The 26,043-nt window shown below is 51.5% G+C and overlaps 3 protein-coding genes across 3 annotated transcripts in view; all 3 read left to right on the forward strand.

Annotated features, from left to right (window-relative positions):
* LOC122383493 (ankyrin repeat domain-containing protein 17-like) overlaps positions 1 to 16,291 on the forward strand; it is a 55,094-nt gene extending 38,803 nt beyond the window's left edge. Inside the window, exons 13-26 of the mRNA XM_043369995.1 lie at positions 252 to 321; positions 5,620 to 5,754; positions 6,162 to 6,348; positions 6,971 to 7,195; positions 7,491 to 7,647; positions 7,897 to 8,069; positions 8,753 to 8,885; positions 9,105 to 9,245; positions 13,985 to 14,273; positions 14,473 to 14,517; positions 14,739 to 14,796; positions 15,081 to 15,563; positions 15,768 to 15,857; positions 16,063 to 16,291. Coding sequence (XP_043225930.1) covers positions 252 to 321; positions 5,620 to 5,754; positions 6,162 to 6,348; positions 6,971 to 7,195; positions 7,491 to 7,647; positions 7,897 to 8,069; positions 8,753 to 8,885; positions 9,105 to 9,245; positions 13,985 to 14,273; positions 14,473 to 14,517; positions 14,739 to 14,796; positions 15,081 to 15,563; positions 15,768 to 15,857; positions 16,063 to 16,291 — 2,415 coding nt within the window. The remainder of the gene's footprint in view (positions 1 to 251; positions 322 to 5,619; positions 5,755 to 6,161; positions 6,349 to 6,970; positions 7,196 to 7,490; positions 7,648 to 7,896; positions 8,070 to 8,752; positions 8,886 to 9,104; positions 9,246 to 13,984; positions 14,274 to 14,472; positions 14,518 to 14,738; positions 14,797 to 15,080; positions 15,564 to 15,767; positions 15,858 to 16,062) is intronic.
* A 920-nt stretch (positions 16,292 to 17,211) lies between these two features.
* On the forward strand, positions 17,212 to 23,222 carry LOC122383506. Its single transcript, XM_043370013.1, has 3 exons — positions 17,212 to 17,408; positions 17,788 to 18,007; positions 23,086 to 23,222. The coding sequence occupies exons 1-3, from the start codon at positions 17,350 to 17,352 to the stop codon at positions 23,110 to 23,112; spliced, it is 306 nt and encodes a 101-aa protein (XP_043225948.1). The 5' UTR covers positions 17,212 to 17,349; the 3' UTR covers positions 23,113 to 23,222.
* LOC122383505 (putative mediator of RNA polymerase II transcription subunit 26) lies at positions 23,122 to 25,232 on the forward strand (the record flags this gene model as incomplete). The annotated part of the gene is made up of 1 exon (XM_043370012.1): positions 23,122 to 25,232. A coding segment is annotated over one exon (1,521 nt), but the record flags the coding sequence as incomplete, so codon positions are not given.
* Between the last annotated feature and the right edge of the window lie 811 nt (positions 25,233 to 26,043).

Genomic DNA, 26,043 nt, shown 5'->3' on the forward strand with positions numbered 1-26,043 from the left:
CTTTCACGAATATGGTGCGTCGATGTAAATAAGATGCTCGACGTTGTTCAGTGCATGAGCCAGCCTATAGCGGCTACTGACATATGTATGCAGTATTCAGCATCCCTATTATCATACGTGCTAGTTACTACATGAATGACACTATTGACATCCATTCAGTTCCAGCACGTGTTAAATGCCAGTGTCTAGCTCGGGCTATCGTCTAATGCGCACTGTATGTACGAGTATAACTGAATGCCGGTATCTGTCAGGTTCGGGACAACTATCGGAAAGTGAAGGATCCTCCGCCGAGGGCAATGTCTCCCCCCAAGGGACTCGCTGGTAAGTGATAATCTCGAAATGTGTGCACTACATCTTATTCATAAATCAGAATGTGAGAATAACTACGCGTGCCAGGGTGAGGGAGATGTATGTATAAATAAACGTATTAGTGAACGCTCGTAATTAGCGCAATAATTACGCAGTCAATTTCCTAGACGATTATTACTAGACATGCATATAAGTAAAAAGTGACCTCCGTCACGCGATTTTATGCATCTTTTACTACTTGATACTTTATTTTAACCAGTCTTTAGTTTGTCGTTGCTAATTCATTGATATCCACACACCGTGGCGCCAACGCTGCCGTTTGTCCGCAATGATGTGGATTTGTTCTAACGCTGTCAATGTCCGCTTTGCTTCGCGCCTTTTGTGTTCTGTCTCTCCTTTTCATGCTTGGATCGCGCTCTCCATTTTTGTGTTGTGTTTTGTATTTTTGCTGACGAATTTGGTCGTGTTTGATGTTGTGTTAAAATGGGTTTTAACTAGGGTTACCCGCGTGCTCCGCAACGCGAAGAAGGGTTATTGTTGACCCGTGGGTATTGGGTTGGTCTGTGTCGATTTGGTTGGTATCCATTTCGTTCGATTGCTTTTTGAAGGCCAAGCATTTTCTAATAAAGCAAAAAAGATACATCGCATCGAGGTGCCCGTGTCGTATTATCATGCGTTCTACTTTAGAATGATTCGAAAACTGGCGTGAAGTCTTTTGAGGGCCATCGATGAATTTCGCTAAAAATGACAATGTAATGGTTTGGAACATTTACATTTTTAAGGATACTGTTGCTAATTATGCAAAAATGAAGAGTGGATATTGGACAGAATTGAATGCTCTATCCAATGGTACCATATTCAATTGCCAAAGGTATCAGGTTATGCAGCAAACCCCGTGTGATTAATAAAGTGGCACAAAATTGACAAACACCATTTTCTCCTGTGATTTGCACCACCTTGATTTGGATCAATCAGCTTTTCATAATTTTTATATGAGAGGCGGTACCTTTCTCTTGCAAATAGGCGTTGATTCAACTCGCTCCATTTAACGGTCACCTAAAAATAAAATTAATTCCAAAATCCCTCAAAAACCGCAATTTTTCAAATAAAAGTACCCTCTCCGGTGCACGTGGCGCGTGCTATCCTCTGCATTGCACACCATTCAATAGCCCGTTCAATTCTGTACACGATGCTGTTTTCCCCGTGCCGGTCGGATCCCTGGTCACCAAGATATTGCACGGGAACTGGACCCGTGTCGGCCAAAATTAGCCATTTTCGCCCGATTTCGCACGCCGATTTATACATGTAAAGTCTATGACGCGAATTTGCACTTTTTGAGCACGCACCACGCGCTCCCTATCGACCCGATCGAGCTGAGACCCCTCAAAGGCACGTCGCGCATCCTTGATCTATGAGTTGTGCAAATTTCACCGGGCTAGGTGCAACGGTCTGGCCTGCAGTCCACGCAAAGCACCACCAAGTCGGGACCTCGGTAACGGACAGACGCACCCTCCTCAAATAGTAATATAGATAGAAAAGTGTTTGATCGGGCATTTGCTTTAAATCAGTGTTTTCATATGTATTTCAATGGATGTGTAAATAAACGTTTCATAAATAGGGCATTCGAATAGACATTTAAATCGGCGTTTAAATGCAAGTTCAAAATATCAGGTTTAAATCAACATTTAAATGGTCATTTAACCCTCGCCCGGATAGGGGGGGGGGTCGAACGGACCCCCTTCGGTTTTTTCGCGAATAACTCGCGTAAAAAGCGGCCGATCGCGACGAAACTTTCAGTACCCTCGCGTTAATTAATTTTACACTTACCCTTAAATTTTCATGACCCTGACCCTAATGACCTTTGACCTGTGACCTACTTTTTGAGACCATGTTTGGCCGGAATCATGATTCGGCATATGTCGGCTCGCATTAGCCGCGCGTTTGCAGTCTTTTCGTGGTTTTAAGCGTTCAAACATGGGATATGATGTTGTTCCCATGCATTAGGGTGGGTGTCAAGGTCACCGGAAGGTCAGGTCAGGTCATTGACCTTTGATGACCTCGGTTCACTTTTTCGAGTTTTACATGTTTTTTTTTTTATTTTTTTTTTCACAGTTTTATTTACACAGTTCACATAAAAACACCGGCAAAAATAAGCATGAAACATTGTGCTCACCATCGGCGGCCCGCCTGGCCAGGCCGGGACGGTGCCGTCCACGGCCCTGGGGAGAGCTGGGGGATGCTTCCCCAGCCGGGGAGATCTGATGGCTACCTCCCCGGCGCTCCAGGCGGGCCGCCAGCCCCCGCCCGCACCGCCCGGCAAGCAACCCCGGGCGGTGCCCCCTAACCACCGACCGGGCGAGCGAAGCGTCGACCCGTCTAGGTCGGCGCTCCGCACGCCCGGCCGGCCGACCGGCCCCTCACAGGAGGGGCCAGTCCCGGGTTGGCCCGGATGGGTCATAGGGGCGGGGGCTTGTTTCGCGCACATCGTTTTCCACTGACCCTTTTTTCACTTTTTTGTCACTATATGTCACTCGGAAAATGTTCCCACTTTTTCTGGTACAGGTCCACTGTTCCGTTTATGTTTGCAATGTAATGTTCAGTTACGTTGTCTCTTTTAAGGCACTGAAGCAAATGTTGTAAGTGCAATCCCTTACCCCGTCTAATAATCTCCTTGGTACATATAATTACGTGATTGGTAAGGTTGTTATTTGCAGTCCCAAGAAGCACATTCAGTTCAGAAAGTTGATCTCCATTTGTAATGATATTGCTCTCGAGAAGCCATAATTTAATATCATCCCAAAAACTACGTACCATTGAACATTGCCAGTACTTATGTGCTAATGTATCTCGAGCATCATGGCAATTTACACATTCGTCGCTGTCTGCGATACCTATCCTATGAAGCAATGTATTTGTGGCATGGATACGGGTAACAATTTTGTAATGCAATGCCCTATAAGAAGAAGATAAAGTTGCCTCAAAAATGTTTCTATATACGTCATGCCAGCAAATATCTCCACCGTATCGCTCAGCCCATGAGTTTTCCCATTTATGTTTATGATCCTTTAGCTGGTCATCGCTGCGATGCGCTGCGAGTTTTACATGTTTCTAGGCCAGTTTTTGGAGCTGAATTCGAATTTAGCAACCATATGAACATTTACGAAGTAGTTTTGGCACCTTCGTAACATGTTACGAAGCGGTCAGAGGCGGTTGCCACCTACTACGAATACCCTTACTGGTTGACCTGACCTGACCTGACCCGACCTGACCTAAATGCATGAAAACATCATCTGTGATCAAAACTAACATGATATTCGTGATCAGCACCCCGAAAAACCCCATAGCAGCCACGCTTTACGACTTTCTAACAGGTCCCGATTTTCCCGACGTTTGGGTCATTGACCTGACCTGGAAGGTCAACCGATGACCAAGGACCTTAAAATCGGGTATCGTCGGCTTCCTCTCGTCACGGGCAACACGCTCGTTTTTTCCGCGAAGCTCTAGCTCGATCAGGGGCGAAACGGCAAGGGGGGGTCCAACGGACCCCCCCCCCCCCCTTATACCTTCGTGGCTGGAAAAACATCAATACGGGCGAGGGTTAAATGAACGTTCGAGTGGAAGTTTAGATGGACGTTTAAATTACTGTTAAATGGACGTTCAAATGAACATTTAAATATAATTTTAAATGGTCGTTTAAATGTACCTTGATATGGGCTTTAAAATGGACTTTTTAATGGGCTCTTCAATGGAATTTTAAATTGAATTTTAAATAGACATTTAGACAGATGTTTAAACGGATGTTTTAACGGACACTCAAAATTGTGAGGTTAAATTAACTTTTACATGAACCGTAATTGCAATCAAATGACGAAGCACTCTGATGAACAACATTATATGTAGTATATTTAATGGAACAACATTCTGTTCAAAATTCTGAAAATTGCCAAAAGTTAAAAAAAAAACACTAATATATTTCGGAGGCGTTCCCTCATCGGTTCAAGTCAGACTTGAACCTATGAAGGAACGCCTCCGAAATATATTCAAGTGTTTTTTGTAACGTTTGGCAATTTTTAGAATTTTGAACAGAAGATTATTCCATTAAATATTTTAAATGAACGTTGAATCGGACGATTAAATGGTCGGTAAAATGGTGGCTCAAATCCCGTGTTTGAATCCCTGTCCAAACTTAAGTTATTGTCTTAGTTATTAATCGCGTTATCATCCGTATCGTGTCTGTGCTATGTCCGTGTCCGTTGCCTTGCCGGTGCCCTGACACAGCGTCTGTGCTATGTCCGTGCCATGTCCGTGCTCTGTCCGTGTCCGTACTCCGTGTCCGTGCTCTGTCCGTGTCCGTTCCCTGGTCTCTGACGCCGTGCCATTACCCACAGCGCGCCGTGTGATGATGAACAATCAGCCAGGAGCGCCTGGTGACGGCTCTGTCCGTGTCCCGTGTCCGTGTACTGACTCCGTGTCCGTTCTGGCAGCCCGCCGGGTGATGATGAAGAAGGAGCGCCTGGTGACGGTGGTGACGGTCTGTCCGTTATTCGCAGCCCGCCGGGTGATGATGAACAAGGAGCGCCTGGTGACGGTGGTGACGGTCTGTCTGTGTCCCGTGTCCGTGTATTGACTCCGTGTCCGTTCCGGCAGCCCGCCGGGTGATGATGAACAAGGAGCGGCTGGTGACGGTGGTGACGGTCTGTCCGTGTCCACTGTCCGTGTACTGACTCCGTGTCCGTTCCGGCAGCCCGCCGTGTGATGATGAACAAGGAGCGCCTGGTGACGATGGTGACGGTCTGTCCGTGTCCCGTGTCCGTTTCCCTGGTCTCTGACGCCGTGCCGTTACCCGTGCCGTTATCCGCAGCCCGCCGGGTGATGATGAACAAGGAGCGCCTGGTGACGATGGTGACGGTCTGTCCGTGTCCCGTGTCCGTTTCCCTGGTCTCTGACGCCGTGCCGTTACCCGTGCCGTTATCCGCAGCCCGCCGGGTGATGATGAACAAGAAGCGCCTGGTGACGGTGGTGACGGCTCTCTCCGTGTCCGTGTACTGACTCCGTGTCCGTTCCGGCAGCCCGCCGGGTGATGATGAACAAGGAGCGCCTGGTGACGGTGGTGACGGCTCTGTCCGTTCCTGTGTCGGTATACTGACGTCCTATCTGTTCCCGTGCTATTACCCACAGCCCGCCGGGTGATGATGAACAAGGAGCGGCTGGTGACGGTGGTGACGGTCTGTCCGTTATTCGCAGCCCGCCGTATAATGATGAACAAGGAGCGGCTGGTGACGGTGGTGACGGTCTATCCGTTATTCGCAGCTCGCCGGGTGATGATGAACAAGGAGCGGCTGGTGACGGTGGTGACGTCCAAGGGAGACACGCCGCTACACCTGGCCGCCGGCGCCGGTCACAAGGACGCCATCGAACTGCTGCTCATCAGCGGAGCGCACACCGGTCAGTTCACCAGAGTGTGAATCAATAGAGAACTTTAGGGTAGCGTGAGCAGATAAGGCGTTCCCCGCCCCAGTGATTTGCTATTCTTAGGGAAAAGTTCTTTCTGAGTTGCGTACATTCATACTTTAGTTTCTAAGAATGCGCCTTCGCCCTCCCGCCTCCACATCCAAATAGGGGTCTCTACAATCAGATAACATACGTTTTCTTCATTTTTTATGTTCAGTTAGGACGTTTATAACGTAATCTAGCACAGAACGATCAATGGCAAAAATAACTGCGGAGACAGCAACCCTGACCTGTTAACGCCGTCTCAACCGACCCTTCCCTCTGGCCTCTCTCCACCGTAGTTTCTTCAGAGCAGAATCCCCTCCCCTCCCGCTGACCTATCCCTGCCGCGGTGTCCTCAGAGGAGTACAACCAGGCCGGGGTGCTGGCGCTCCACCTGGCCGCCTCTGGAGGGCACGCCGACGCCGTCCAGGCGCTGATCGCCTACCGCGCCGACATCGAGGGCGTCACCAAATCCAGCTGCGACACCGCGCTCGGCCTGGCCGCCATGAACGGGCACATGGAGACCATGGCCGTGCTGCTGCAGCGGTGAGTCAACAACGCCACAACAGCGATGGTCATATTTTATGGCCGTAAACAATTAATATCTCCTTAGATGTTGAGTGGGAAATGAAACTTAATAGTTTGAAGCGATTTGCCATAGTACTTTCAGGACCTTTGCGAGTTCTCTAACCGGGTGGTTCAAACTATGTAAAGTCGGCATTAAAGACAGACTAATTGTCCCCATGATAGGTGTACTTAGATGCAGATGCCGCTAGATACTTGTTATGAGAGTATTTGCGCTGGTCCTGACTTTGTGATCCCCCCCCCCCCCCTGTCCCCTTAGCGGCGCGAGCGTGCGCCACGAGAACGCGCTCTCGCTGACTGTGTGGTCCCCCGCCCCCTGTCCCCTTAGCGGCACCAGTCTGTCTCTGACTCCCCCTTGTCCCCCCCCCCCCCTCAGCGGCGCACGAGAACGCGCTGTCGCTGACTGTGTGGTCCCCCTCCTAACCCCTTAGCGGCACCAGTCTGTCCTGATGGTCCCCTCCCTCCGTCCCTCAGCGGCACCAGTCTGTCCCTGACGCCCCCCCCCTGTCCCTCAGCGGCGCGAGCGTGCGCCACGAGAACGCGCTGTCGCTGTCTCTGACGGTCCCTCCCCCTGTCCCCGCAGCGGCGCGAGCGTGCGCCACGAGAACGCACTGTCGCTGACGCCACTGGCCCTGGCGGCCCAGGGCGGCCACACAGCCGCCATCGAGCTGCTCATGGACGCCGACGCCGACATCGACGGCGGCAACTTCAGCAAGATGTCGTTCAGAGAGGAGATGGACCCGGCGGCGCGCGCCAACGTCACCCCCCTGATGCTGGCCGCTTCCCACGGCCACGGCGACACGGTCCAGTGGGTGGAACCGGGGCAGCGGGAGAGACTGGTACTGGGGTGGGGTGGCCGGACCGAGGTGCTCTTTAGACGGGGAGGACATTGGTGCAGTGGAACGGGCGGGAGAGGGACAGGATGGCGGGGATACGCCTCCGGTGGGCGAGTCGACTGCTTTATTGAGCGATAACGTTACACAGAGGGCACCCTATGGACTTGCCACTACATTGCCGATGAGTGATGACCACTTGACCAGCACTGTCCGGGTGCCTCTAAAACCCACGGATCAAATCACCAATGACCTTACCCCTGTTTCCAGCTATCTCCTTGCCTACGGAGCCAAGACCAACATCAAGGCAACCAAGACCAAGGTGAACGCCCTGAACCTGGCCTGCCGGAAGGGTCATCTGGACATCGTCAAATCACTTCTGAAGAGGACCAAAGTCACCAAGGACTTCATCGAGAACTGCGCCAGGGTAAGCTGAATCTCTGACCTTATCCAGACAGATCCAGACAGTGTCACCGGACAGCAAAGCGCTGTACTCCTCTTTTTATTTGGCAGTCCAAGACACCTGGTTAGTGACTGAACAGGCTTTGTGGTTAGGAAATTTGGCTAGGAAATGGTAACTTCATTTCATGCGTGAAAAGTGTGCGTCTCCCCCAGTGTGCCCCCACACTGGGCCGTCCGCTGTCCTGACTCGTGTCCCGTCCGGCCGGCGCCGCAGCAAGGGGTGACGCCGCTGATGGAGGCGGCGATGCTGGGCCACACGGAGCTGGGCCAGCTGCTGCTGGACGCCGGCGCCCACGTTAACACGGAGTCTCTGGTGCACCATGACACGGCGCTGCACGCGGCCGCCGCCGCCGGCATGCTCCAGTTCGCCGAGATGCTCATCAGACGGTGAGACCGAGCGCTGCTCCGTGGGGGCATGGAGAGATACGGGGATAAAGCCACGGTGCAGGTCCTCAGTTTTCACCTCGTATACGAGGCAATGCGTATTACTGATGTGTTTGTGCTTGTGTGTGGGGGGGGGGTATGTATGCCCTCAGTTTCCGCCAGTCTAACCTGCCCGCCTGTCGCCAGCGGTGCTCGTTGTGTTTGTGTGTGTGTGGGGGGGGGGGGTATGTATGTCCTCAGTTTCCGCCGGTCTAACCTGCCCGCCTGTCGCCAGCGGCGCTCGGTGTGGTTGTGTGTGTGGGTGGGGGGGGGCGATGTAGGTCCTCAGTTTCCGCCGGTCTAACCAGCCCGCCTGTCGCCAGCGGCGCTCGGTGTGTGTGTATGAGGGGGGGGTATGTGGGTCCTCAGTTTTCCGCTGGTCTAACCAGCCCGCCTGTCGCCAGCGGCGCTCGGTGTGCGTGTGTGTGTGTGAGTGTGCACGTCGTCAGTTTTCACCTTGTATAACCTGCCCGCCTGTCGCCAGCAGCGCTCGGTGTGTATGTGTGTGTGTGAGGGGGTATGTAGGTTCTCAGTTTTCTCCGCTCTAACCTGCCCACCTGTCGCCAGCGGCGCTCGGTGTGCGTGTGTGTGTGTGAGTGTGCACGTCCTCAGTTTCCACCTTGTATAACCTGCCCGCCTGTCGCCAGCGGCGCTCGGGTGGACGTGAAGAACAAGAGCGGCCGCACGCCGCTCTGGATGGCCGCCGAGAGCGGCTTCGTCGACCTGGCCACGCTACTGCTGGAGAAGGGCGCCAGCGTGCACTCGCAGGACAACGCAGACGTGAGTGGCGCCGGGACGAGACCGGCGCAGCAGCGTGGTAGCGCTGTTAGAGCGTGGGGTGATAATACCGCAGCAGTGGTGGCGGTGGTGCGAAGTTTGTTACAAATATCACTCGAATTAACGCTATGATGAGAGCGCTACAATTGTTATTGGGTGCCACCAAAATAATGTCAAACTGTTTCGGGATACGCTGACCCAGACATAACTGTGCGCCCACAGGTGTCCGTTCTGAAGCAGGCGTACAGAAATGCTCAGGTCGAGATGACCGAGTTCCTCCTGAAGAGGGGCGCGCGCCTCCCCAAGGACGCCGGCGCCGACCTGAAGACCTGCATCGACAAGTGCAAGGACGATCCCTCGAAGGTAAGATCGCGTTCGCAAGTGAGTGTTTGGAATAAGTCTGTGATAACGCTTTTGATCCGGCAATAAAGTTTTATTAGTCTTGTTATGACAAAGCTTACTAAAGGCTGAGCTACACTATGCGTGACCGTCCAGGCAATTACGTGCGTGATCTGCAGATCCGTGATTGCGAGACTCCCTTGATATCGGTTTCTGCGTTTTTCCAGAATTTCCGTGAATTATTGTATGCTGACGTAATAGTAACAATTAATAAATGTTTTCGCAAAAAACGCTTAAGTTTGCTATCTCCTATACTATTTTATTAATCATAAGTTTATTTGGTTCATAAAACACCAGTATAACGCCTTTTGGGGCGACTAACGGAGCGAGCGAGAGGGTGAGCCTTGCACGTGCGAAATTTCGAAGGGGTACCTCCAACTGACTTGTGCACGGCACCCTACTAACCGGTCTCTAGCGATGTGCCAAATTTGAGCACAATCGGCCCAGCCGTTCTCGAGATCTGGAAGCGGCACCCTGCACGTGCGCACGTGCAAAATGGGTCCCAACTGACTTGTGCACGGCACCCTACTAAACGGTCCCTAACTGTGTACCAAATTTGAGCACAATCGGTTGAGCCGTTCTCGAGATCTGGAAACGACCCCTGCACGTGCGCACGTGCAGCAGCACCCCAACTCTGGCACATGGATATGTAGTGCCTAGTGGGTGCCTACCTACATGCCAACTTTCAGCGCAATCGGCCAAGTAGTTACCGAGATATTGCAACAATTATAAAACTGACACCTCTTCGTTTTGCACGTGGCACGTGCATAAGGGGTCACCCACATGCACAGGGACGTCGACACCGGTCCGACTTTTCCGACTAGTCGGACCACTTTTTCGACTAGGCGGTGCCCTGCTGTGGCTCGCGGGGGCCCTGCTGTGGCCGCGGGGGCCCAGCTGTTGGGGCTCTCGGGGGCCCAGCTGCGGCCACGGGGGCCCCTGCCTAACCTAACCTAACCTAACACCTGGGGGCCCCCACCGGTGGGGGCCCCCCGAGAAAAAGTCGGACCAGTTTTCCTTACGCGTCGACGCCCCTGCACATGCATCGGGAATAGTCCAATACTTGGTAGAAGGAATGAATCTACCCTACAAAATTTACCGCATGTAAATCGGTCGAGTGGTTGCTGAGATATAAGCCTCGCAAAAGCGTCCGCACGGCCGGCCGGCTGGCCGGCCGCTCATACTCAGAAATTTCCGTTAATCTAAGGAAAGACTACGCTCGCTTCGCTCGCTCCGTAATCAAAAACACATGAAAATTAAAGAAACAATTATTAATTACGTCACATCATACGGTGCGCCACCAAGTGCGCCAACAACTGTTTCGTATCACGCAATCACGCAGATTCTGCAAAAAATTTCGTAGCTCTGAACTTTATATCGGTACGGAACATCCTGACCGTCCTGACTATCCGGCACGGCGGCATTTCCTGTACTGAACGTCCGGGATTTCCTTGACTGAATCTGCGTGACCCCAGTGTAGCCGACCCTGTGTCACGGACGTATAATTAAACTGGACCCGCAACCACCTCCATTCAGGTGAAGCCGACAAGGCGCCATTTTACGTTGCCAAAAACCCGTGCTCTGAAAGGTCATCGAACCATTACAATTCGAATTGCGTCTAAACGGATGATCGGATCGAGATGCTGGTGGTACCGTTCGATGGGTAATGCCTTGAGGCAGGTGATGATGCATGTCACAGGTCATTCGGTGTCACGTGGCGCGTGCCACGTGCCGACAAAGTCGGGAAGGGCAAAAACCTTTAAACGACGCTCCAAATTAAACGGTGGGCGGCACAGGTGCCAAATTCACAGGTCACATGTTCCGGTGTTTGACCATTAACATATGGTATGCTCGGCAGCAGGGGGTGCGGAATGCACGCGCCAGGGGCGAAAAACATGTTTTGAGGATGCATCCTCCGATTCCGGAAAACCTTAAGCTAGGCACACCAAATTTGGCACACTGACACTACTGGACGAGCGCTTTAAGGCGCTGTGCAAATAGATGTGCTGGGGTACACGGTGCACGTGCTGTGCACGTGCAAACCTTTTGATGTTGCCCTCTGTGACACATATAGGGGCAGAGCGGGTAGCGCTAGCAAGCTCAAAGTGCCAAATTTACACAGGCCACCCAGAATGCATTCCAGCATAGTTATTGAGCATATCTATCTCCTGGTGGACCCCAAAGGTGCGCTCTGCACGTGCAAAAAATTATCCGCGCCGGGCGGTGGGGATGCTTGGACACCCCGTGTAGGTTTATGTAAATATCTCGAAAACGGCGTTGTGGAGCGCCGCCGTTTTTAGCACACCCTTTCATGAATCTTTTTCACACATGCTGCATAACTTTCAGACCCAGGTCACTCAAAGTTAGGTCACCAGGTTACGTCCAAGTGGCCTTACCTTAGGAAAAGTTATAATGCCTGTCATAGCTACACAGACTGAACAATCGATCTAAAACGTTGGCGGCGATTACTAAGAGCACCATATAGGTATACGTAAAGTATCTTATCCATAGTAAAGTATCAATTATCCATAGTAAAGTAGCTTATCCATAATAGGTGTCAACCACCACTGATGGCGTTGTAACATGTTATGAAGGCACTAAAACTATAACTTCTTAAATGTTAAACTGAATGCTTGATTCGAAATCAGCTCCAAAAACTGTCCTAGAAACATGTAAAACTCGAAAAGGTGAACCAAGGTCAGTAAAGGTCAGTGACCTTGACCTCATTTTCACGTGACCTTGACACCCACTATATCGCATGTGACCAACATCATATCACATGTTTGAACGCTTGAAACCACGAAAAGACAGCAAACGCGCGGCTAGTGCGCGCCGACGTACGCCGAATCACGATTCCGGCCAAACGTGGCCTCGTAATAATAACTTAATATCATGTGGTGGCCTGGGCCGGTGACCGCGGCCAAGACTAGCTCTAACTTGACTGAGTAGCGGGAGATCAGCATCTGATATTAAGTTATTATTACGAGGCCACGTTTGGCCGGAATCGTGATTCGGCGTACGTCGGCGCGCACTAGCCGCGCGTTTGCTGTCTTTTCGTGGTTTCAAGCGTTCAAACATGTGATATGATGTTGATTGTAAGTCACATGCAATATGGTGGGTGTCAAGGTCACGTGAAAGTAAGGTCAAGATAACTGACCTTTAATGACCTTGGCTCACCTTTTCGAGTTTTACATGTTTCTAGGACAGTTTTTGGAGCTGATTTCGAATTTAGCATTCAGTTTAACATTTAAGAAGTTATAGTTTTAGTGCCTTCGTAACATGTTACGACGCCATCAGTGGTGGTTGACACCTACTATGGATAAGCTACTTTACTATGGATAATTGATACTTCACTATGGATAAGATACTTTACGTATACCTATATGGTGCTCTTAGTAATCGCCGCCAACGTTTTAGACCGATTGTTCAGTCTGTGTAGCTATGACAGGCATTATAACTTTTCCTAAGGTAAGGCCACTTGGACGTAACCTGGTGACCTAGCCTTGAGTGACCTGGGTCTGAAAGTTATGCAGCATGTGTGAAAAAGATTCATGAAAGGGTGTGCTAAAAACGGCGGCGCTCCACAACGCCGTTTTCGAGATATTTACATAAACCTACATGGGGTGCCCAAGCATCCCCACCGCCCGGCGCGGATAATTTTTTGCACGTGCAGAGCGCACCTTTGGGGTCCACCAGGTGATAGATATGCTCAATAACTATGCTGGAATGCATTCTGGGTGGCCTGTGTAAATTTGGCACTTTGAGCTTGCTAGCGCTACCCGCTCTGCCCGTATATGTGACACAGAGTGCAACATCAAAAGGTTTGCACGTGCACAGCACGTGAACCGTGTACCCCAGCACATCTATTTGCACAGCGCCTTAAAGCGCTCGTCCAGTAGTGTCAGTGTGCCAAATTTGGTGTGCCTAGGACAAGGTTTTCCGGAATCGGAGGATGCATCCTCAAAACATGTTTTTCGCCCCTGGCGCGTGCATTCCGCACCCCCTGCTGCCGAGCATGCCACATGTTAATAATCAAACACCGGGACATGTGACCTGTGAATTTGGCACCTGTGCCGCCCACCGTTTAATTTGGAGCGTCGCTTAAAGGTTTTTGCCCTTCCCGACTTTGTCGGCACGTGGCACGCGCCACGTGACACCGAATGACCTGTGACATGCATCATCCCCTGCCTCAAGGCATTACCCATCGAACGGTACCACCAGCATTTCGATCCGATCATCCGTTTAGACGCAATTCCAATTGTAATGGTTCGATGACCTTTCAGAGCACGGGTTTTTGGCAACGTAAAATGGCGCCTTGTCGGCTTCACTATCTTCCATAGGAGGTCCATTGGGATCGTCAGTCCAGTTTATTTATACGTCCGTGCCCTGTGTAGGTATTTCCTATCAGCTGAACTTGACCTGCGTACCGATTTTCTGCAAAACCCGCAAACTCGCAGATCACGGACGTAGGATCCCGCGTAGTTAGCTAGACCTTAAGCATCATGTTCACCACGTAACCAGAAGCTCGTAACTGGAAAAATTTAACGGTATATAGCGAGATTATTGCCTAATGGAAAACGCAGTCCGAGGTTGCTGACTGCTCTATGCCCGGTGGTGTTATTTTTTGGTCGCTGAATTTCTGTTCCATTCACGTTGGTGCTTTTACTGTAATCTGTCATCGCTAAGATTGTCTGTGGCGGCAGATGTTCCAGGTGGCTCGGCTGGAGAAATGCCGCGCCATCGCCATGGCCGCCGCCGGTAAGACCAAAAAGCGGCCCGGTCAGGCGCAGCAGCAGCAGCGGCAGACGGATGCCGAGAGAAAGGCGGCCGAGCAGCGCGCGCAGCAGGCCTTCGAGGAGCTCCTCCTGGCAGAGGGAGGAGGACAAAAGGGCGCCGGAGGAGGACAAAAGGGCGGCGGAGGCGGAAAGAAAAAGAACCGGAAGAAGAACAAAAAGGGAGGAAAATCGGCTACCGCCGCGGCAAGCTCTGCAGGTCAGAACACAATGTTCTCAATAATGAGGTGGTGGATGATGAATATGCTGGTTTCAGAGAGGCAAACAATTCCGTGTCGGTTACATTTTACCCCGATAACCTTACCTACTTGAAAACAACAAAAATGATAGAATGAGATGGTATGGCGTTTCACAATGTTTCTGTATAACGACATCATCGCGTGTCCCCTTTGCTGCAGGCCGGGACTCGGACGACGCGGCCAGCCAGGGCTCCCAGTCACCCGGTTAGTACCGCCGGCTCTTATGACGTCTGTCGCCAAATAAGTCAAATAAGACGTGATCGGTGATCAGATGTGCTTCACTGTAATAGCTACTCGTATCTCTTTTGTCGATTTTGAAACACGTAACTTGTTTAATATTAATGTCAAGACCGCAAAATGTATGTTGTTACGGTGAACGTTACGTATTCTGCGATCCTACGCAAAACGACATCACTTTTTTCCAGATGAGGAAGGGTCGCTGCGTGTTTCTGCCGAAGATTCTGCCCGCAAAACTGACCCAGAGTGAGTTCCTAACAACTAGCACTAACATAGACACCAATTGAGTGCAATCATATTGATAAACATAGCTTAGCATGACAATCTTGCAACTATGTATAAAGAGGACTTATGTTAATCGGTTCAATAGTCATTTATTCAGCACCAGGCTCTACAGCAGCCAAAAAATAAATTTGTTTCTGCTCTTCTGTACCGACTGCTTCATTGAGCGGGCGGAATCGAAAATGCATAGAGCTGAGGCAATGCTTGCGGTATATTTTAACAGTGCTTACTCTATTTGTAACCCGCAGGAGCTCAGCTGGCAAGTCACCGTCTCATGCAGCTGCCGTGCCCAGCAAATCAACCTCAGGTGGAGGTCGGCAGACGCCTGCAGAGCCCATGCCTCCCCAAAAGCAGAAGGGCAAGCAACAGCAGAGTAAGACGTCTGCGCAGGCGAAGTCTCCTCAAAAGCAGAAGAACCAACAACAGCAGAGTGAGCCCTCTGCGCAGGCGAAGTCTCCTCAAAAGCAGAAGAACCAGCAACAGCAGAGCGAATCCTCTGCGCAGGCGGGATCTCCAACGAAGCAGAGGTACCAACAGCAAGAGCAACAGCAGCAGCAGCAGGGCCAGTCCTCGAGACGCCGACATGGGCAGAGCCACCAGTCACAGCGGCGGCAGCCTCGGCCGCAGGAGGGACAGCAGGAGGGACAGCAGCCGCAGCCTCAGGAGGCTAGCCAGGAGAAACAGCAGGAGAGGCAGCAGCCGCAGCCGAAGGAGGCCCAGCAGCAGCGGCCGCAGCCACAGCCGCAGCTGCAGCCGCCGCCGCAGGACGGTCGCCATGAGAGACAGCAGGAGAGACAGCAGCCGCCGCCGGCGGCGGGCCGAGGCCGGCCGTCTGCTCGCGGCGGCGGCTGGAGCCGCGGCAGGGGCGCTCCCGGCGGCCGCGGCGCGTCGACGGCCTCCTCAGACAGTTCGCCGGCGCGCCGCTCGCTGTCCAGCGCCGGCTCCAGGGGCTCGTCCGCCTCCTCTGTCGGCCGGGGCGCGGCGCGGCGCGACCTGACACCCTCCCAGCCGGAGGCGCCGCCCGGGTGAGTGGGACGGGGGGGGAGGGGATGGCTGTGGCTGTATGGGCTAAGGGGAAAGGTTGTGTATGCTTCGCTTTGCTGCTTTACTTGCTTTCTATGTCGTTTTCTTCGCATTTTCTGACGCTTACTATTACGATCAGTAGGGCCCGACGCCTGTGTTGAAGGTACGAATGGTTCCCCATCGACATAACCAACTTCTGCCCTCCAGGATGGCCTACGAGCCCTTCCGGCGGAGGTACGAGTGGGTGTCCAACCCGGAGAGGATCCCCGGCCACTCGGCGTCAGCCGCCCGGCCGGCCGGCGCCTCTGCCGAGCCGCCGACGGCAGGCGAGACAGCAGCGGACGGCCTAGCAGTGAACGCCGCAGCAGCAGATGGCGCGGAGGGAGGGCCCTCCGAACCCGGGAGGGACGCGCCAAAGGTGGGTCCTCGTGCCTAGGAATGACAGAGCCAATTTAAATGGATGACCAAACGAAAATGTTATTCTAATTTCCTAGTTCCGGTAGTGTTTGTACTTTTTTACTGAACTTATTGTAGGCGTGAAACGTCGACTTTAACGCTTTGATTTTTTTGACATGTTTTGACGACGCAGACCATGTTTTAACTTTTAATGATTGTTTGTCAGGCTGAGCGGCCCGCAGTGCCGGAGGATGTCGCAGCGCCAACTGGTAAGTTTTCATACTGTGGCTCCCGTACATGCGAGCGAACTTGTGACAGCGACATGCGATGATAACAACTTACCCTTGCTTACATTCTGGTCTCTAACTACGTGACATATAATTATTTTGGACAGATTTGGTTACATTTTTATGTTGCTTGTTAAACGTTTTTATCAATTATTATCTATATAAATATAACTCGGCTTTATCGTATATTTATATTTTAACTATATTTATAACTGGTCTATATTATAACTGGTCTATATTTATTTTAACTAATTAACGAGCCGAGCACGTTTCAATTATTATCTAAATATGTGAGGTTTCGGTATTTTGTTTCAAAACAGTGAGATCGTTTATTTAAAGTTTATTCGTTTGTTTAATGCACTCGCACCTTGCGTATAATTAAAGTTTTATAGCATTTTGATTCTCACTTATGCTAAAAAGGTCGATTTTGCTGAAGAAGCATTCTCCTGTTTCAGGGCCGCCTGCATCAGCATCAAGCGCTCCTTCTGTGCGTGGAGTCAAAGAGGTGGCGGCAGCGATCCGCGCTGACGAACAGAGGACCCCGGCGGCAGCCCGGGCTGGCGAGGAGAGGACCCCAGCAGTAGCCGGCGCTGGCGGGGACGGGGCTCGGGAGCCGACTCCGGAGCCGGTGACGGAGCCGGCGGCGGCGGCGGCGGCGGCTCCTCCCGCCGGCCGGGAGCCGGTCTGGCCGCCGCCGTCCGTCGAGCCAGCCGAGCTGGCGCTGTTCTTTGACGGCGCGCCGGCCGGCGTGGGCCGCCGGGGCGAGCCGCTGCCCTGCTACCCGGGCTTCAGCGGCACCGATCCGGGCGCCATGGCGCGCTACCACCACTGGCCGCAGGAGCTGCTGTCCGACCTACGGTGGCTCGACGAGTGAGTTGGTCGCAACACATTTCACACTGTTCGTTCGTTTTAATGGCCGGACGTTATGGCACCGATGACATCTGAAGTCCGGGCGCCCTTAAGTCACAACTGAATCTATCAATGAGTGATCCGTGACGGGCGGGAGACAAGAACACTGTCTCAACTGTTTGCATCAGGTGCCTTACTGCTCAGTCGAAGCCATTTTTCATGGTAGTGAAAGGAAAGCTGCTCTCAGCTTAACCGTCAGGAATTATAGGCCGTTTTTTAGTTTGATTTCATTGTGACGTCACGTCGTCGGATAACTGTTTATCGCTCATTTAGTCGTACTTTGTAGACGTTTGTCGTCGTCAAAGTGTCGCTCTGTTCCGACCTCGCCCGCCTGCTCCAGGTACCACGGTCTGCTGAAGGTCATCAAACACGACTACGAGAAGCTCAAGGACGAGGAGGTGGAGGGAGCCAAGGGCGCCTTCCTGTTCGCCCAGTACCGCTTCCTGGCCATGTCGTGGACGCGCGCCCAGGAGGTGAAGCGGAAGATGATGGGGGAGGGATCGATGGAAGCAGTTCTAGGGACAGACAGCGAGAGCACTACCCGTAAAGACACTCACAGGGTAAGTTGGCTACAAGGACTACTTAACCCTCGCATGTGTGCGGCGTTTGCCAGCTTCTAATGTGTAGGGGGGGGGGTCAGTTGGACCCCCCCCCTTGCCGTTTGGCCCCTGATCGAGCTAGAGCTTCGCGGAAAAAACGAGCGTGTTGCCCGTGACGAGAGGAAGCCGATGATATCCAATTTTAAGGTCCTAGGTCATTGGTTGACCTTCCAGGTCAGGTCAATGACCCAAAGTCGGGAAAATCGGGACCTGTTAGAAAGTCGTAAAGTGTGGCTGCTAAGGGGTTTTTCGGGGTGCTGATCACGAATATCGTGTTAGTGTTGATCACAGATGATGTCTTGAAGCATTTAGACCAGGTCGGGTCAGGTCAGGTCAGGTCATCCAGTAGGCGTCGTGACGGGTATTCGTAATACGTGTCAACCGCCTCTGACAGCTTCGTAACATGTTACGAAGTCACCAAAACTACTTCGTAAATGTTCAAATGGTTGCTAAATTCGAATTCAGCTCCAAAAACTAGCCTAGAAACATGTAAAACTCGAAAAAGTGACCCGAGGTCACCCGAGGTCACCAAAGGTCAATGACCTGACCTGACCTTCAGGTGACCTTGACACACACGGGAGTAACATCAAATCACATGTTTGAACGTTTGAAACCACGAAAAGCTTGCAAACACGCGGCTAGTGCCAGCCGACATACGCGAAATCGCGATTCCGGCCAAACATGGTCTCGGAAAAGAGGTCACAGGTCAAAGGTCATTTGGGTCAGGGTCATGAAATTTTCAGAGTAGGTGTAAAATTGATCAATGCGAGGGTACTGAAAGTTTCGTCGCGATCGACCGCTTTTTACGCGAGTTATTCGCGAAAAACCATGGGGGGGTCCATCCGACCCCCCCCCCCTACACATGCGAGGGTTGCATCGAGAGTACATGAACCTCCAGGCTCCACGAATCAAACAATTAAAACAGTTACATTAAAGGCGTACCGGTTTCGTCTATTAGACTTCTTCAGCGCTGTTGTATGAAACAAGGAACAAGAAAACGAGCACATCAATCGTTTGAAATAAATAGCACGTATTTCTGAGAACAAGGTCAGAGTAGTCGGGTACCTCCTAAATAAAACGAAATCATACATATTTTCGTGAACATGTAACAATCTATTCGGAACATGATATTACAATAGCTAAATAGTATTAAATCAATTGACGGTGCATATAATATGTTTCTCTCTCTCTCTCACTCTCTCTCTCTCTCTCTCTCTCTCTCTCTCTCTCTCTCTCTCTCTCTCTCTCTCTCTCTCTCTCTCTCTCTCTCTCTCTCTCTCTCTCTCTCTCTCTCTCTCTCTCTCTCTCTCTCTCTCTCTCTCTCTCTCTCTCTCTCTCTCTCTCTCTCTCTCTCTCTCTCTCTCTCTCTCTCTCTCTCTCTCTCTCTCTCTCTCTCTCTCTCTCTCTCTCTCTCTCTCTCTCTCTCTCTCTCTCTCTCTCTCTCTCTCTCTCTCTCTCTCTCTCTCTCTCTCTCTCTCTCTCTCTCTCTCTCTCTCTCTCTCTCTCTCTCTCTCTCTCTCTGTCTCTCTGTCTCTCTGTCTCTCTCTCTCTCTCTCTCTCTCTCTCTCTCTCTCTCTCTCTCTCTCTCTCTCTCTCTCTCTCTCTCTCTCTCTCTCTCATTTTTAATTTTTATCTAGATCAATGATGCTCAATTGTGCTGCAGATTTCGCCCATTTTATAAACCCACCGTTCGTGTTGATCGTTTCGTTAGTTGCGATGTACGCTGCTTCGGTTGCTTTTCTAATCGCTTTTGAAGAGCATGAAGCTATAATTTCTGTCCCCTCCCAGTTCGGTAAATGTCCCGTTTTGTTCGCATGAGCCACAAAAGCGCTATGTTCCATAAAGTTACGAAAATCTCGTTTGTGCTCCTTCAGTCTAGTTTTTGCTCCCCTGCCTGTTTCTCCTATGTATGCCTTTTCACAAATCCCGCACGGTACCCTATATACTACACTCTTATCTGACTTGTCTTTCTTTTCTTTCTTTCGTATCATCTCACCTATTTTTCGACCAGATGTCACAGCTGTGCGCGCGCCCGTCGTCTCAATTCGCTTGGCTACTACGTTCGCTAGCTTCGAATTCGGCATGGTAATGTAACGCTCGTTTTTCTTTCGCTGTCGTTCGGTCTCTGCTCTATTTCGGATCTCCATTGCCTTCCTTTTCAGATTTAAAAGAAGGCCCTTAGGGAACTTCAGTCTAATAAAAGAATCTAAGACATGTTGGATTTCCTGCTCCAGATACTCTTCGCTACATATGCGATAGGCCCTAAGAAAGAAACCTAAAACTACTCCCCGTTTGACTCTATCACTGTGTCCTGAATAAAAATGAATGTAATCTTCTTTGTTCGTTGGTTTTCTGTAAACTTTGAATTTTAGGCAGTCTCCTGTCCTTTCTATTTCAGTGTCTAAGAAGGGGATTCTACCTTGCTTTTCATGTTCAATAGTAAATTGGATCTTTGGATCTACTGCGTTAAGCTCATCTAGTTTTACGTTTAAGTCCATGTCACTTGGAGCAACAACCAGAACATCATCAACATATCTTACCCAGACTACGTTGTCCCCCATAATACTCTGGTAACGATGTTTCTCTAGCCACTCTAAGTACAGGCACGCTGCAACCGGACTAAGAGGTGAACCCATGGCTAATCCGCTATGTTGAAAGTATTCCTCAGACTCGAATGTGAGGCCACCAAAGTTCATGCAAAGTGCGATAAGTTTAAGATAGTCTGATTTGGCTAGTGGTAACTGATCTGGGTCCATGTTCCTTACCACCCCTTCAATGACTTTAAATGCACCGTCAATGGGGACATTCGTAAACAAGGATTTGACATCGAAGCTGGCTAAGCACTTTCCCGACATGTCTATAGGGCGGAGAATCTCCATCAGCTCGGCACTATTCTTAATGTGGCTGTCACTTATAGCGCCTAAATTGCTAGAGAGAGGTCTGGCCAGTACCTTGGCAAGTCGGTGGGGAGCGCTGCCTATGCCCGACGTGATAGGGCGCACCGGTACCTCGGCTTTGTGTAGTTTCGGAAGACCTCTTAGCTTTGGGGCACCGGGAGCTTCTTCCAAAAGATGAAGTAGTTTCTTCCCCTTTGAAGGGGTGGTAAGGAACATGGACCCAGATCAGTTACCACTAGCCAAATCAGACTATCTTAAACTTATCGCACTTTGCATGAACTTTGGTGGCCTCACATTCGAGTCTGAGGAATACTTTCAACATAGCGGATTAGCCATGGGTTCACCTCTTAGTCCGGTTGCAGCGTGCCTGTACTTAGAGTGGCTAGAGAAACATCGTTACCAGAGTATTATGGGGGACAACGTAGTCTGGGTAAGATATGTTGATGATGTTCTGGTTGTTGCTCCAAGTGACATGGACTTAAACGTAAAACTAGATGAGCTTAACGCAGTAGATCCAAAGATCCAATTTACTATTGAACATGAAAAGCAAGGTAGAATCCCCTTCTTAGACACTGAAATAGAAAGGACAGGAGACTGCCTAAAATTCAAAGTTTACAGAAAACCAACGAACAAAGAAGATTACATTCATTTTTATTCAGGACACAGTGATAGAGTCAAACGGGGAGTAGTTTTAGGTTTCTTTCTTAGGGCCTATCGCATATGTAGCGAAGAGTATCTGGAGCAGGAAATCCAACATGTCTTAGATTCTTTTATTAGACTGAAGTTCCCTAAGGGCCTTCTTTTAAATCTGAAAAGGAAGGCAATGGAGATCCGAAATAGAGCAGAGACCGAACGACAGCGAAAGAAAAACGAGCGTTACATTACCATGCCGAATTCGAAGCTAGCGAACGTAGTAGCCAAGCGAATTGAGACGACGGGCGCGCGCACAGCTGTGACATCTGGTCGAAAAATAGGTGAGATGATACGAAAGAAAGAAAAGAAAGACAAGTCAGATAAGAGTGTAGTATATAGGGTACCGTGCGGGATTTGTGAAAAGGCATACATAGGAGAAACAGGCAGGGGAGCAAAAACTAGACTGAAGGAGCACAAACGAGATTTTCGTAACTTTATGGAACATAGCGCTTTTGTGGCTCATGCGAACAAAACGGGACATTTACCGAACTGGGAGGGGACAGAAATTATAGCTTCATGCTCTTCAAAAGCGATTAGAAAAGCAACCGAAGCAGCGTACATCGCAACTAACGAAACGATCAACACGAACGGTGGGTTTATAAAATGGGCGAAATCTGCAGCACAATTGAGCATCATTGATCTAGATAAAAATTAAAAATGAGAGAGAGAGAGAGAGAGAGAGAGAGAGAGAGAGAGAGAGAGAGAGAGAGAGAGAGGAGAGAGAGAGAGAGAGAGAGAGAGAGAGAGTGAGAGAGAGAGAAACATATTATATGCACCGTCAATTGATTTAATACTATTTAGCTATTGCAATATCATGTTCCGAATAGATTGTTACATGTTCACGAAAATATGTATGATTTCGTTTTATTTAGGAGGTACCCGACTACTCTGACCTTGTTCTCAGAAATACGTGCTATTTATTTCAAACGATTGATGTGCTCGTTTTCTTGTTCCTTGTTTCATACAACGGCGCTGAAGAAGTCTAATAGACGAAACCGGTACGCCTTTAATGTAACTGTTTTAATTGTTTGATTCGTGGAGCCTGGAGGTTCATGTACTCTCGATGCAATACTTGTCCATTTATTACTACAAATGCGAGGGTTAAGTGAAGGTGCAACGCAAATTGTCGTTACTTACGATGTCTTTTAGCGTAGAATGCCACTTACTTTTTCTTCATGGAATTAGCCCACTTGCGATAACAAAAAAAACATACCTAGCATTAAATAATGTTCAAAACTAGCTCGGTAATATCGTTTTGACCTTAGGCTCTCAGACATTTCTGAGGAGACATTTCTAGACATAGGAGCTCTTAGACATTTTGGTTGCCTGGGCTGAATAAGGATCGGCTAAATGTTCTCTTTTTTTGCAGAAAACTTCTTCGCGTTAATTACTAACGGTCTAAATGTTTATCTAAATGTCTAAATCACGGTCTCCCTCTCCGGGCTGCAGGACGGACCCAGAGGGGCAGCTGAATAGCCAGCCCGCGCGGCGAGTCTGGACCGCCGGGAGGAGCGGACACCCTCCCCGACCAGCCCAGTCTCGCTGTACGAGTGGATCTACGAGCGGTCGCCGGCCGCACAGACCGAGCACAGGAGCCGCCCGCCCAAACGGACGCTGAGCGCCGGCCTCCGACAGCCGACCGAGTCGCCCTCGCCCGACCCGGCCACCGAGGTCAGGGAGTCGTCTCCGTCGCCGCCCAAACGTCCGGCCTTTGTGGTGGACCTGGGCCTGCTGGACCTGGGCCGCGGCCCGCCGGCGGCCGAGCAGCCGCCGCCGCGCAGCGAACCCTCGCCGTTCGGCGCTGTCGGTCAGAGGCCAGCAGGGCAGACCGGCACGCCCCGGCCCTGGGGCGGCGACCGGGAGGAGCCCCGACAGGAGGACCCGTGGCCGCTGCCGGGCCGGGCCGCGCTGCCGGCGCCCATCCAGCGGCCCGCGCGGCGCCCGGACCCGCCGCCGGCCGAGGAGCAGCGGCCGGCGGGGCAGCTGCGGTCACTAACCGAGGAGAACCAGAAACACCAGGTGAACAGCATGCAGCACGACCTGGCCGCGTACGCGCTGCGGCGCGGGTCGCAGCCGGAGGAGCGGCGCAGCGAGCAGCTACTCTACGAGGAGCAGCGCCGGCGGCAGCTGCAGGAGGAGCAGCAGCTGCTGCGCAGACAGCTGCAGCTGAACGAGCAGCTGCACCGCGAGCTGCAGCTCCCAGAACAGCAGGCCCAGGCACAGATACAGCGGGAGCAACAGATTCACTTACAGCAGATGCAGGCTCTGGAGCAACAGCACGCCTTCCAAGAGCAGCGGCGTTTCCAAGAGCAGCAGCGCTTACAAGAGCAGCAGCAGCAGCAAGTCTTTCAGCAGGGACCCGACTTTCGGCCCGGAGGCCCGGAGGCCATGGAGCGGGAGATCGAGCGGAGGCGGCAGCGCGCAGTACTCCTCAGCGAACAGAGGCGCCGGGAGGAGCTGTGGCGGGAGGAGGCGCTGCGTCAGGGTGCGCTGCAGCTGGCGGCCAACCGGCTGCCGCCGCCGCCGCACCACCATCAGCAGCAGCAGCAGCTATACCGGCAGCAGCAGCAGCCATACCAGCAGCAACAGCAGCTACCGGAGGGCGCCTGGGGCGGCGTGGATCATCAGCTGTGGAGGACACCGCCGCCGCAGCAGCTACCACAGCCGGAGTTCCAGCAGGCGCCGCGTCCCGAGTTCCAGCAGCCTCTGCAGGCCGAGTTCCAGCAGCCTCTGCAGGCCGAGTTCCAGCAGCCTCTGCAGGCCGAGTTCCAGCAGCCTCTGCAGCCAGAGTTCCAGCAGCCATGGCGACATTCTCCGGACCCCCGGCAGCCGGCGGCTGACCAGGCGGCCTTCCAGCAGCAGCAGCAGCAGCTCCGGCAGCGCTTCCTGGGCCGCCCTGTTCTGAGAGCCCGCAGTCCGGAGCAGCCGGAGCCCGGGCTGCCCGAGCAGCTCCATCAGCCGCCTCCTCCCGGCGGCGAGCGACACCGCTACCCGCCCGGCTTCTAGGGCCTCCCACAGGGGCTGACACTGGGCGGCTCCCCCCGACGGGAGCTGCCCGGGAGTCAGTGACGGGCCCACTAGGAACGTATTCGAATGCCGCGATTGACCTGCACGGGTCGGCTGACTCTGCGCTCAGCCCGGTACTTTGTGCGGCTCAACTCGCCCCCGCTCGTGTTCTTGGCGCTGTCTGCCTCAGATAAGCGCAGAAGATAGTGGAGCGGCGCGTTCCTTTGCGAGACGGATGGTTCAGTGTTCGCCACGTGAGTTGTCTATCAGCTGCTCCTCTGAACCGTCCGCATCCGGTGTCCATTATTTTCCCTTCATAGTTCATTCTCTGTGTGTCTGTTTTATTTATCGTCGGGCTTCCATTTTATCTAGAATAGTAACTGGCTTGTTGGTAATGTGTGGATCATATTAGGATCATATTAGGTCTTTTATTAGGTTTTAGAGACTGGGATTTGCTTATTTTGGTATGGGTGTGTTGTCTGTCCTGTCTTTTTCCGCCAGCACCTTTCGACGTTTGTCATGCGATTTTGACTTCATCGGACAAACGTGACTTTGTGTTCTGAACGCTTTTAATACATTCAGGAAAATGTGATATTTATTTTATGCAAGGACGACGAGCGTCGTGGGGGTCAGATTTCGGGTTCCGATTTCACTGAGCAGCTGATCTCAAGCAGAACGTGAACCTCACGATCAGAACTAAAATGGGTTTCGTTCCCTCAATTTCCTTCATGTATTTAAATGTGTGGTTAGATGTCTCTTGACTCTCGTTAACTGTCATTTCTGGTCCGAGCAAATGTTTTTCCAAAGCAATGTCTGTGCCGGTGCGATACAGGCGTCTGTCACACTCGCGTCCCGCGCGGAGGCGGTAGGTAGACTGTGCCGCCGCCACGCGGTGTTTTGCGGCGCAGTCTACCCACCCAGTAGTGCTGGGAGTCGGCGGCTGTATTGTCGCAGCTTTAGCATGGGTGGTTCGGTTGACGGCACGAACATCGATCTAAACTGAGCCGTGACTCAGAGACATGAGAATCATGCCCCACGGCAACGCCCCCACCGACCTATTCTGCTCATCCAAAGCCACACGTTTCAGTTGATTTAAACGGATCAGTCGTGAGTCGATCGCGTATCAATAGTATCGCCAGCTTATGGAAACATCACTGTCTGCTAATGGGTGTCGAAAATTATAAATTCTGTTTTCTGAAGTTCTATTATCCAATGCATCAATACCATACCTACACCTACGATTTCCATCGATGAATTAAAACAGCGGAATTTCCCCAAACTGCTTCTGATTTGCACATACATTTACTGAAAGCTGAGAACGAGACGGTGATGCTGTTTTTCGTCTTCAGCCGGTGACTGTGTTATTGACCTGTCATCCGGGCTTCATTGGTGCTTGATGTG

Source organism: Amphibalanus amphitrite, unplaced genomic scaffold, assembly GCF_019059575.1.
Source record: "Amphibalanus amphitrite isolate SeventyFive unplaced genomic scaffold, NRLGWU_Aamphi_draft 000165F_arrow, whole genome shotgun sequence".
NCBI classification, from domain to species: domain Eukaryota; kingdom Metazoa; phylum Arthropoda; class Thecostraca; order Balanomorpha; family Balanidae; genus Amphibalanus; species Amphibalanus amphitrite.

What these genes read in the sequence shown, in the direction of transcription:
- LOC122383506 (XM_043370013.1), top strand. Translation starts at nt 17,350, where the DNA reads ATGGCGCGCTACCACCACTGGCCGCAGGAGCTGCTGTCCGACCTACGG. An exon ending in GACCTACGGTGGCTCGACGA is followed by an intron (nt 17,409 to 17,787) that starts GTGAGTTGGTCG and finishes CGCCTGCTCCAG; the next exon opens with GTACCACGGTCTGCTGAAGG. An exon ending in CCCGTAAAGACACTCACAGG is followed by an intron (nt 18,008 to 23,085) that starts GTAAGTTGGCTA and finishes TCCGGGCTGCAG; the next exon opens with GACGGACCCAGAGGGGCAGC.